The sequence below is a fragment of the Hypomesus nipponensis genome, chromosome 24 (assembly GCF_054491055.1).
Source record: "Hypomesus nipponensis isolate SF chromosome 24, ASM5449105v1, whole genome shotgun sequence".
Classification (NCBI taxonomy): domain Eukaryota; kingdom Metazoa; phylum Chordata; class Actinopteri; order Osmeriformes; family Osmeridae; genus Hypomesus; species Hypomesus nipponensis.
In genome coordinates this window covers 8,325,979-8,337,500 of record NC_140384.1, presented here as the reverse complement: position 1 = coordinate 8,337,500, position 11,522 = coordinate 8,325,979, and the positions used below count along the sequence as shown (strand labels likewise).

General features: G+C 52.0%; 4 protein-coding genes across 4 annotated transcripts in view; 1 reads left to right on the top strand and 3 right to left on the bottom strand.

The window, feature by feature from the left end:
* Positions 1-2,086, top strand: part of rgs3b (regulator of G protein signaling 3b) — a 22,149-nt gene extending 20,063 nt beyond the window's left edge. The window contains 3 exon segments of the mRNA XM_084690027.1: positions 1-61; positions 371-537; positions 822-2,086. The exon segment at positions 1-61 is cut by the window's left edge and continues 1 nt beyond it. Of these exon segments, the coding sequence (XP_084546153.1) occupies positions 1-61; positions 371-537; positions 822-1,055 (462 nt within the window). The 3' untranslated portion in view covers positions 1,056-2,086.
* Positions 2,087-3,222: 1,136 nt separating this feature from the next.
* cmlc1 (cardiac myosin light chain-1) lies at positions 3,223-4,054 on the bottom strand. Its single transcript, XM_084689989.1, has one exon. The coding sequence runs from the start codon at positions 4,017-4,019 to the stop codon at positions 3,429-3,431; it is 591 nt and encodes a 196-aa protein (XP_084546115.1). The 5' UTR covers positions 4,020-4,054; the 3' UTR covers positions 3,223-3,428.
* Positions 4,055-4,410: 356 nt separating this feature from the next.
* Positions 4,411-8,569, bottom strand: ak5l (adenylate kinase 5, like). Its single transcript, XM_084689988.1, has 8 exons — positions 8,479-8,569; positions 6,647-6,833; positions 6,157-6,381; positions 5,874-6,046; positions 5,636-5,749; positions 5,305-5,496; positions 5,075-5,165; positions 4,411-4,899 (listed from the first exon to the last, which is right to left on the bottom strand). The coding sequence occupies exons 1-8, from the start codon at positions 8,536-8,538 to the stop codon at positions 4,829-4,831; spliced, it is 1,113 nt and encodes a 370-aa protein (XP_084546114.1). The 5' UTR covers positions 8,539-8,569; the 3' UTR covers positions 4,411-4,828.
* Positions 8,570-8,876: 307 nt separating this feature from the next.
* On the bottom strand, positions 8,877-11,197 carry gpsm1a (G protein signaling modulator 1a). Its single transcript, XM_084689990.1, has 3 exons — positions 11,021-11,197; positions 9,833-10,282; positions 8,877-9,698 (listed from the first exon to the last, which is right to left on the bottom strand). Exons 2-3 carry the CDS (start codon positions 10,208-10,210, stop codon positions 9,495-9,497), a joined length of 582 nt encoding a protein of 193 aa, XP_084546116.1. The 5' UTR covers positions 10,211-10,282; positions 11,021-11,197; the 3' UTR covers positions 8,877-9,494.
* Between the last annotated feature and the right edge of the window lie 325 nt (positions 11,198-11,522).

Genomic DNA, 11,522 nt, shown 5'->3' with positions numbered 1-11,522 from the left:
CCAGCCCCAGAGGAGGTGTTGAAGTGGGGGGAGAGTTTAGACACACTGCTGGCCCACAAACGTAAGTCCACACATACTCGAACACACACACACACAACCACACGTGAGCACACGCAAGAATGCTCCGTGATGGACTAACACGTGAAACGGCGTGTGTAGGGAGTCAGGTGGCTGAGCGGTTAGGGAATTGGGCTAGTAATCTGAAGGTTGCCAGTTCGACTCCCGGCTGTGCCAAATGACATTGTGTCCTTGGGCAAGGCACTTCACCCTACTAGCCTCGGGAGGAATGTCCTTGTACTTACTTTAAGTCCCTCTGGATAAGAGCGTCTGCTAAATGACTAAATGTAAATGTGTTTGTGTGTGTTCACAGTGGGCGTCACAGTGTTCCGGGGCTTTCTGAGGTCTGAATTCAGCGAGGAGAACCTGGACTTCTGGTTGGCCTGTGAGAAATTCCACCAGACCAGGACGCAGTCCAAGATGGCCGCCCGGGCCAATAAGATCTTCTCCGAGTTCATCTCCACTCAGGCCTGCAAGGAGGTGAGATGATGCCTCAGACCAGCTCATATCCTGTCACATCAGAGCTTTCAGGATGCCTTCAGATCAACACTCTCCTGCCAACTGATGTTTACATTTTTTTTTGTGGCATTTCTGCCTTTATGCAGAGGACAGGAAATGTGGGGGGAGAAAGAGAAGAGGATTACATGCAGTAAAGAGCCTGGGCCAGATTCTAACTGCTGTAGCTCAGCTATTGTTACTCCGACTGTCAATTCTATCCTATGAAGATGTTCTGACTTCTGATCTTCTGGTTCCGTGTCTCTCAGGTGAACCTGGACTCATGGACGCGCGAAGCTACCCAGCAGAACCTGCAGAACCCAGGCGGCCTGACTACTTCCTGTTTCCTGTTAGCGCAGAGCAGGATCTACAGCCTGATGGAAAAGGACTGTTACCCACGCTTTCTACGCTCCGCCCTCTACCTGGATCTGACCAACCACAGGCCTGGCCTCACACGGCAGACCAATCAGAATAGACCTCTCTCCATGGTGGAGCTTCCGTAAAGAGGAGGACATGGAGGCAGACAGTTGGGCATAACGGGAGGAGGGATAGGGCGGGTAGGTTGGGCTGGCTGTGGGGCAGTGAGTGAGCCCTGTCCCAGCCTTTTGACTGCTGCCCCCTGGTGGTGAAGAGTTTCAACAGCAGGAGAAGGGAAGGCGTCGTGGTTGCGGGGGGGCAGGTTTAGTCCGACAGCGTAGACGTGGACAGTCATGACCTCCCGACTCATCTGCTTTACGTGTCGCCATGGTGATAGTGATGGATTGGTACTACGTCAAGGTTCCTCTTTTACCTCAACCTTCTCTTGGCCGCTTCTGGGCCCGTCGTCGTGGTTCCCCACAGACAAGACGACCTGTTGGCCTCTGGGACACGTCGGCCTCCACACAGACGTCTAGGATCCCAGACTCACCCTGGTCCTACAGACACACACATCACCTGAGCTCTGAGGAGATCCTCTGAGTCTCTCTCTGTGTATCTCTCTGTATTTCTCTCTTTCTGTCTCTCTCTCTCTCTCTCTCTCTCTCTCTCTCTGTATCTGTCTGTATCTCTCTCTCTCTCTGGTCCTCTGAAACCATCCCAGCTCCCAGTTTCAACTGTGGCGCCACCTAGTGTTCGCAAATGTACATAACAGAATACACTCGGTAGAAATAACACAGCCAAGACCTTTTTAACCCGTTAAATTTTATTGTCTTTTTTTTTTTTTTTTTTTACACATTTTATTATTCAGAGGGTTCAACGGCCCCGGGGGCTGTAGACAGAGCCTGTGGATACTGTGTGAAAGCCGGTCGAAGCCCCGCCCCCCACTGTCCTGTCCACTTGGAGGACAAGTGTGATTGACATGCAAGGAGGAGTCTAGATGTGGCATGAGAGGTGTGTGTGTTACGTACCAGCTCTGGGAGGCTGTCCCGTCCCCCTGCTAGGCAAACCACGTACAACGACGGAGAGTAATACACGGAAAAGCTGTTTATATATCGTGAATAATTAATCAGAGTAGCGGTCGGATGTGTGTTTCTGCGGAACACCCGAGGGAGGGGGAGGGGGGGAGGGACTTTTAACCAAACAAGCAGGGACGAGGAGATTAAAGAGAAAGTGACAATCTAGAATAACTAATCTAAGCTCCAGTTTTGGCTTATGTAGAGATGATCACTTATGAAGACTGCATCACCGCATTCTAATCACTGTAAAGTCGAGCACAGGATAGCTTTGTTGTAGAGGGATGGTGGCTGAAGGTTCAGAGTAGTGCTAGGTTGTGTCCTGAGGTCCAAGTTGGTATGATGTCTAATTTCAGTTTCTATATAAACCTATAGTGATGTTAAGACTGTTTTACTGTACGTATGGTAAGATGTAACCTCTATGCAGTATGAACACCTTCTTCACTGTCCAACACCAGTCTTTGGTGAATAAACTTCTTTATGTGAAACAGCTACTGGCTTTGACACTTTTCTATTACTGTCATAGGAATGTTTTTCTCTAGTTTATCTCAGTTTTTTCCCGTTTCTTGTTGCTGTCGCTGGAGGTCTCCAATGGTCCTGTGAGTGAAAACAACAACAAGGGCAACAGTGTTTGTCACTCTGAGGATTGTGAATTTAATTGAGTTTCCTTGACTTTAATCTGATCAGGGGTTTCTATCGTGCGACAGAAACTGTGGGGGAAACTCCCATCTCATAAATACCCCAGGCTCTTGGCATGTTGGATCCAGCCGTTCAGAACGCCTGACTAACCTTGAGACGACTTTGGTCGGCCATGTTGTGGCGTTACCGTGCCTACGGCTGAGGAGAGCAGCTGGGGTGACAGGAGAGCTACCCGTCACTCCTCAGAAACACACACGCACACACTCTCACACACATACTGTCACATACACACACACTCACTCACTCACACACACACTCACACACTCACTCACACACACGCCACCCTGTCAGCCCTCCAAACAAATACATCCTTTTACCTCCTGTGTTTTTGTGTTTTGTGCTGTTGTTTGTCAGTAGCTAATTATGTTGACATCAGCACTACTCCCCCAAGAGGCAAATCTCACAGCGTGATACAAGCTTCAACCAGATCAATATCAGCTCTGAGAGCCAAACACAATATTCAAACATCAAACAATCATTCTATATATGGACTGTATGTGTTGTTGCAAATATCACAAAGGACGACAGAAGTGATTGGGTCGAACTTTTATTAGCTACATATTTGACGGAGGCAGAGGAGAAGATATCAACTGGGGGTTTGGGGAGGTAGGGGGGATGAAAAAGAGTCATAGAAGACCGGCTGGTCTCAAGTCAGCTGGTCTGTATCCTTACTAGATCGTTGGGGGGAGGTCGTAGATGAAATAGCTGACCCCCGAGCAGAGGCGAGGTCCATCAGACAGGAAGCGGTCACCCCGACAGGATGTGCTTGACGAAGGACTCGTAGTTGATGCAGCCGTTGGCGTCCTCCTGGCCCACCATCAGGCGGTCGACCTCCACCTCCGTCATCTTCTCCCCCAGCGTGGCGAGGACGTGCCGTAGCTCAGCCCCCATCACCGTGCCGTTGCCCTCCTTGTCGAAGACGCGCAGGCCCTCCACAAAGTCCTCGAAGGTGCCCTGCTCCTTGGAGCGCGAGATGTGCTGCAGCATGGGCAGGAAGGTGTCGAAGTCCAGCAGCTCACGGTGCATCTCCTCCGGCTTGGGCTTCCCCAGCAGCTTGAGGACCTCTGCGTTGGTGGGGTTGTGGCCCAGCGCCCTCATCACGTCCCCGCACTGGGCGTACGTGATCTTCATCTCGCCCGCCGGCGTCTCGTCGAACAGGGTGAAGGCGTCCCGGAACTCCTCGATCTGGTCCGGGCTGAACTCCAGAACCACACTCTTCAGGTCCAGCTCGGGTTCCTTGGGAGGTAACGGTTCCGCGGGCTTGGGGGGTTCCTCCTCCTTCTTTGGCTCCGGCTTCTTGGGTTCCACTTTCTTGGGTTCTACTTTCTTCGGGGCCATGTCGCCTGCTCGTGTGCGTAGAGAGAGAGAGATGGAGGAGGGAGGTGGAAGGATGGAGGGCTCTCTCCCGGCCTCTCCCCAGCCTTTATACCCCCCCCAAGGCCAGGAGATAAGCTTTATCTAAGCTGCAGCCCTGGCAGACCATAATAGGAAGAAACTGCAAATAGAACCACTTCACCACAGCAACAACGTCACTGGAACTCTGAGTGGCGAACACCTCTGGGGTTAAACTGCCCCCCCCATCCTTCTCCCCCCCCTCCCAGCTCCCCCCCCCTCCCAGCTCCCCCTACTCTCAAGTGGGGTAGAGTGGTGCATGGTTACCGTCTTGGTGTCTGATTGTGTGTGTGTGTGAGTGATAAAGAGATTGAGAACACACATTCCACAGCCTGTGAAGGTAGTGCAGACACAAACACACATTTTATTGGCGTAGTACACGTACAGAGGGAATCCGATGACAGATGATAGAACGTGTGTTTTTGGTCCTGATCCTATCTCAGCCCGGTCACGGTTCTGTGTGATGACCACGCCCACACACCCACAGCACATGTTTACGGTTACACAGACGGCGCACGTTATCACCTTCTGGACGTCAACAGAATCAAGATGGAGGACTGATATCACCAGACAGACAGATCTACAGACTCCTCCCCTTCCTACAGGGACAGAGGTGGAACACACAGAGGACAAGCCACTGTTGACAACAGGCGGCCATTGTTATTGTTTGACCGTATTCGCAACGTGTGGAACATTTACAGATGTCTGTACAGAACACCTCAGGAAGTGGACAGGTGAGACTCAGTGACTGGAGGCTAGGGGGGGGGGCTGGCTTCAGACGGAGTGACTGGCAGACTGGCAGCCGACTCAGCAGGACTGCTGATCTCTGGAGGAGGAGAGGGGGAGAGAGAGAGACATTGGAGCATAGAAGGACAAAGACAACGGTTTTTTTCCGCTCATTCTCTCTCTCTCTCTCTCTACCTCTCTCTCTCTACCTCTCTCTCTCTACCTCTCTCTACCTCTCTCTCTCTACCTCTCTCTCTCTACCTCTCTCTCCTTACCTTCAGTGTCTGTCCAGTTGGGGAACAGTCTCTCTCGGACGACCTGGCTGATGTCTGAGAAGATGTCCTCTTCTTCTCTGTCTGCGTCCACCTGAATCAGGAGCGTAACCAGAGCAACACATCAGGGTTAGGTCCTCTAGTGTCCCCTACAGGACAGGAGTATGCAGGACTGTCAGAGAAGATGGGGGGTGATTGGGAGCAGAGCAGGAGCCAGTCCTACCCCTACCTACCCTTAGCAACAGCACCCTCTCCTGGTAGTACTTGGCGATGGGTGTGATGTTGTGTTTGAACGTTTCAAGGCGCTTCTCGATGGCGTGGCTGTTGTCGTCGGGACGACCCTGCTGGGCGGCCCGCCTCTCCAGGCGGAGGCGGAGTTCCTGATTGGAGCAGGCCAGGAGGATCACAAGGTCTGGGGAGCCAATCTGGGCGGGCGGGAGAAGCGGAGTTGGAGCAGGGAAACATCTAAAACATGCAGGACAGGGGGTCCCTGAGGACCAGGGTTAAAGACCACTGCAGTAGAGTACAAACACAGGAGATGAGACCAAAGTAGAGGAAAACCACCTGCTCTTCAAAGGTGAGGGCCTGGGCTATGTCTCTAGGGAAGCCGTCCACGATGAAGCCTCTAGCTGCCTGCCTCTGAATAAACTGCTGCTTCAGCTCCTCTATGGTGGTCTCCTAGACAACAACAACATCCCAGGACAACAACCGGATCCTCTGGTGAGACCGTGACGGAGAGGTCGAGAAAGGGGGGGGCATCGTCAAAGTGCAGACGCAGGGCGGCGAATCGAGACGGCCGTACCTGAGGCGCGAGTTCGCCATTGGCTATGATCTTAGCGATGACCTCCCACTTCCTGTCGCTGGAGGCATGGTTTAGCAGCTGGTTCCTGAGAATCTCCCCCACAGACACGCCCTCCAGGCTGTACTGTCCTGCCAGCTTGGCTGTCTGGGTTCCCTTCCCACTCCCTGGACCTCCTGGAGAGAGGGGAACCAAGACGAGGAGGACAATCGTGACAGTTTCTGTCTCTGGGGACCATTTTCCATGGGCTGGATCTGCGAGTAAAGATGAGGATATGGGGCCTTACCGATGATGAAGATGATGGGTGGGCGTGGCTTGGCCGGGTCGAACACATCGTATTCCTGGATGAGCCCCGTTGACTCTGTCATGTCAGAGTCACTCTCGATGGAGAATTGGGCCTGGATTGGAGGCAGACGCTCATAGCGCCGGTACGGACCAGAACCAGAACCAGAACCAGCACCAGCACTAGTACCAGAACCAAGACCAGAACCAGAACCAGGAACTGGCTCTGCTGCAGAATAGAATAAGACAGAATGGAATAGAAAGAAAATACAATACAATAGGACAGACTAAAATACAGAACCCTCTGTTAGTCAGAGCAACTAGCCATCTGATCACAGTGAAGAGCAATGAAAGTGAACCAGCACAGGGACAGAACCAGCGGCTCATTGGTTGCTCGAGGAACAAATGCCTTCACAACAAAGACCCGCGTTCATCTGGGCCCGCCAGCTGTAGTCAGCTGACTGGCTGCAGTCAGAAGCCTCGTTGCTGCGTACCCAGTTTGCTGGTGGCCTTTCTGGAGTGTCCTGAGGCGATGGGGGGGAGGACCTTCCTGTCTGTGGACAGGAAGCTGTCCCAGGCCACTCCCTCCGGCCCGCCCAGCTCTGCGGCCCTCTGCAGGCAGCCCTCCAGGAAGGCCAGAGGATCCTCAGGTCGGTGGAACATCAGCCCTGTTAACATGCTCTGACACCCACACACAATCAATGGGATGTATCCTTTCCTTGAGGATGAGAGTGTGTGTAAGTGAGAGAGAGAGAGAGAGAGAGAGAGAGAGAGAGAGAGAGAGAGAGAGAGAGAGAGAGAGAGAGAGAGAGAGAGAGTAGGTACAGATATGAGAGATATGAGAGCAGCCCATTTAAGATGCTTGATTGCATATCAATGTTCTCTTCAGCGCAGAAACCCTTCAGAGAATGGTCATTCCCTTCTGTCTCAGCTTGTGTTGTGATGCTAATTGTCTCTGAACCCTGTGTGTGTGTTTGTGTGTGCGTGAATTTACATGTCAATCCTAGCAGGTGACATAGCTCTAAGCACTGGACCCCAGATGTTGTCTGATGGTAGAGGAGAGGAGTGGTGAAGAGGGGGGCAGGGGGAGAGAGGAGGGGAGAGGAGTGGTGAAGAGGGGGGCAGGGGGAGAGAGGAGGGGAGAGGAGTGGTGAAGAGGGGGGCAGGGGGAGAGAGGAGGGGAGAGGAGTGGTGAAGAGGGGGGCAGGGGGAGAGAGGAGGGGAGAGGAGTGGTGAAGAGGGGGGGCAGGGGGAGAGAGGAGGGGAGAGGAGTGGTGAAGAGGGGGGGCAGGGGGAGAGAGGAGGGGAGAGGAGTGGTGAAGAGGGGGGCAGGGGGAGAGAGGAGGGGAGAGGAGTGGTGAAGAGGGGGGCAGGGGGAGAGAGGAGGGGAGAGGAGAGACATCTTGGTGGCGTAGTGCCCCCGTCATCGTCAAAAGGACAAAAACACCTTAGCAGAGCCACAATAACAGAGACCTCCTCTCTCCCTCCCACCACAAGGCCTGTTGAATGTGTATGACAGTGAGTCACATGTGGTACACAGGGCGGCCGTCTCCAAGGCGACCGTGTGTCTAGCATGTGCATATGCTAAATCTCCCCTGCATGCTGAACACAAGCCCTCTCAGACATTCAGACACTGGGCTGGCCTCTCTAGTGTCTGTAGGTGTATGTGTGTGTTTTTCTCTCTCTTCCTCCCTCTCTCTCGTTCTTACACGCGCACACACACACACCCACATACATACAGAAAAAGTGAAACACACACTCATCTCAGGTCTAACTTAAAGGTCTCTTAAGGCCCACTCTGGTTATATCACCATAGTGACAGTTTCAAGCTTCAAGGTCCTGCTTGAGGCTTGAGACGAGACAGAGAGCTGGAGTCTCAACGTGTTCTCCTTTACAGACTCAGCCCTGCACACATCAGTCAACATACATTATAGGGTTATAAGACTTCAAAACATTGCCGTCTTCCATCCAATTATGATTCTCACATTGTCACCATTGATCAATAATTTGTATGTTTTATGCAACCCAGTGGAATTTAATTTCACGGGCCCCCAAATTCCTGGTAATACTATGGCATGGTTCGCCGTCAAACCATATAGTAAAATATTAACGCTTCATCTGTCTAAATAGATGTTCATAAGCAATCGATCTCAGCCTCCTACGCAAAATGCTGCATATGTTTAATTTCCAAAAGCAACTTTTTTGTATTTTTTATAAACTATATGAAACGTGACGTTGTTGTTGTAATGAATAGGTAAACTTTTAGCGACTGGTACTATGAGAAATAGCTGAGTGCACAAAGGTGTGAGTAAAATAATTGTCCTACCTCAAACAGTTGCGGGATATGACGTTTTGAGAGGTACTCTTTGGCTTCTTGAGTGTTCATCTTTTTAAAATCCTGATGCGACGTGTTCGTCTCTGTCACCCTCAGCGTGTCGTGGTGCTTCTCCGCTGGATGCTGCGCGCGAAGTACCTTTATGCGCGCCTGTGATTGGCAGTTATCTTTGCCGCGAGGAGGCAAGCGTTCTGGATTGGAATTTCAGCATCATCTAACTAAACCATCAACGCAGTTCATGATATGTCAGTATGATGTCCAAAATGTTGTGCAAAGAAGAAATCTGTCCTTTGGCTGTCTTCGTGTTACAAGGATCAAAATAACCAGTCACATTTAAATACAGTTGAAACAGGCTGACTTCCCAGTAATCATCAACACCTTTTTTAATATGGAAGAACTCCTCTCCCTTCTTTATTTAAAACATGACAGCGTCGGGCCCTGGGTTTACAACCCAGGTCAGCACATCCTACCCACCTGCGGCCGGGGAGCCGAACAGAGATTAGCACAGAGTACATAGGCTGCCAGCTTACACCTGTCCTTATGGTTAGGTATGGGCAGTGTGGGTTTTGAGAAACAGTGATGTACATCATATGTTGAGTCAGTAACATCATCAGACACGGTCACATTACAATCAAAGTAACAATAATATACTGCCATCGTGTGGCCGAGAAGGGAACCTGCAATTCTACATGTCCATGCCTTCTCATGGTTTCAGTTTCTAACGATTAAAGTCGGGACATGCAGAGAGCGAGCTATTCTAGTTTTATCTATACCCTGGTTCCTCGATTCACACAGACTCCTGATATGAAAGATATGAAGGAACAAGTGACACGAAGCTCACACTACCTGTGTGCTCGGAAGTTCACAAAAGTCCAGGAGGAAGGTTTATGTAGTCTCTCTAAGCAGCGCGCGGTCTTATTCAGCAACGCCCCCTAGTGATCTGGTTCTGGTTTGCTGTGTTCTGGCAGGTTCTAGTGGGTTCTAGAAGCTTCTAGCTGATCCTGGTTCTAGCTGGGTTTAGGGGCAGGTTTTGCTTCTGGGAGGGTGCCGCTGGCCTGGGCCTCTTCTGTGTGCAGCAGGGCCCGCTGCTCGTCCATACGTCTGGCCTGGACCCGCTGGATCAGGCTGAACAAGTCCTCATGTCCCTCAGAACCAGCGTCAGAACCTCCCGGGTCGGGCAGGGTACACCTCTGGTCCTCTATCCTGGAAGACTGGACCAGAGAGAGAGAGAGAGAAGGAGAGAGAGACAGAGAGAGAGGTTCGTTTGAATGATATGTGCGACATCATCCGTGTTCAGCTTTGTTTGTGACAGAGACAATACAGAAGGGTCATCGTGGTTGTTCACCTGATATTCGACGAGCATGTCGAAGAAGTCTTCACCTGGTCCCTGGACTCTGCAGGCCCCACAGCGATGGCCGAGGCTGGGCAGGGAGAGGTCCAGCTCGGGGAAGTTGCTGACACTGGCCCTCTGGTCGTCCAGGCGCTGGCTCTGGGAGCAGGCGATAAGCTCAAACAGCTCCTCGGTCTGGGCCCACAACAGGCCGGAGTCCCGTCCGGAGCTCGTCCCCTCTAGGAGGGGGCTCTGCCGGGCAGAGCTGGAGCTGGAGCCCCCGGTTGGGGAGCCAAGCTGAGCATGTCTGGGGCTTCGCTGGGTGGTTCTGGGGCTGGAGCCCCCAACACGTCCGTTTGGCTGTGGGAGGGAGTGGCTGCGCTGGTCAGACATGACACCACTGTAGGAGAGAACTCTTGGACGACGTCAAAGGGGCTGCCTTCATCAGAGGGGCGGGGCTGGAACCTGACAGGACAACAGAGGTCAGAGGTCACGCAGTAAATTGACCAATCCAAAAGGGTAATCCAATTCCGGAACTAACCTGGTGATTAGCACCGTCAAAACCAGCACCAGTATCGTCCAAATGACAACATTTTACAAGTGACGGACTTTCCAGTCATATATTCTCTTTTAGTCTTACTCTTAGATTATCTTACAACATACCAGAGATGTTATATTTAAACTCAAAACAGATCAAATCCGGTCATTTCGTCACAAAAAGTAAACTCTAGGCTAAACTGTCAATCCGAGGGGATGTATTCTACACTTCTATCCACACAACAGAAGCAGTGTAAAGTAGGTCATTGTGAACAATGTGGCTAGCACCGGCCTAATCAAATTATGCACACTGAAAGTCCGACAGAATGCAAACGACCAACTCCGGGCTGGGTTTAGAGTCCGGACCCAGCACAAGAACACCACTGTCTGCTGCAGAATCACTCTAGAACCATTCAACCTTTAGTCCTACATGTTTCACCCCGTTCCTCAACGTGTCCTCCACACTACTTAGAGGTGCCACTGGAACACCACGCCTCAAAAGAATATAACGGAAGCTGTTCCAAAGCCCACTGCCCCCCCCCCTCGTACCCCTATTGACCGCAATCTCTCTCTGATGTTCAACAGAGTGCCAAGACCCCCCTTTACCCCACTCCAAACCACCATACTCCTGCTTCAAAGAAAGACACACGTCCTACAGTACTGCACCTTCAGCTCCAGAAACACAGGTGAGTGTTTGTGAGCGTCAGCAGAGCTCTGCTCCTCCTCCTACTCCTCCTCCTCCTGCTCTCCTGAACAGAAAAACCTCCTGACGTTCCTGAACAGCGACCGCGCTCCGCCGCCCTGACTCTCATTCCCACTGCCGTCACTTCAGCTCCGGCTGCCTCGCTCGGCCCCATGCGAGGGGAAGAAAGAGAGAGAGAGGGAGCGAGGGGGGAAAGGGGAGTGTTGGGAGGGCGAGGGAGAGAAAGAGAGAGAGAGAGAGGGAGCGAGGGGGGAAAGGGGAGTGTTGGGAGGGCGAGGGAGAGAAAGAGAGAGAGAGGGAGCGAGGGGGAAAGGGGAGTGTTTGGAGGGCGAGGAAGAGAAAGAGAGAGAGAGGGAGCGAGGGGGGAAAGGGGAGTGTTGGGAGGGCGAGGGAGAGAAAGACGGGACTAAGTTGCCCCTCTGGGCTTACATCATGGTTGCTATAGGAACAAGAGAGGGGCTTCCA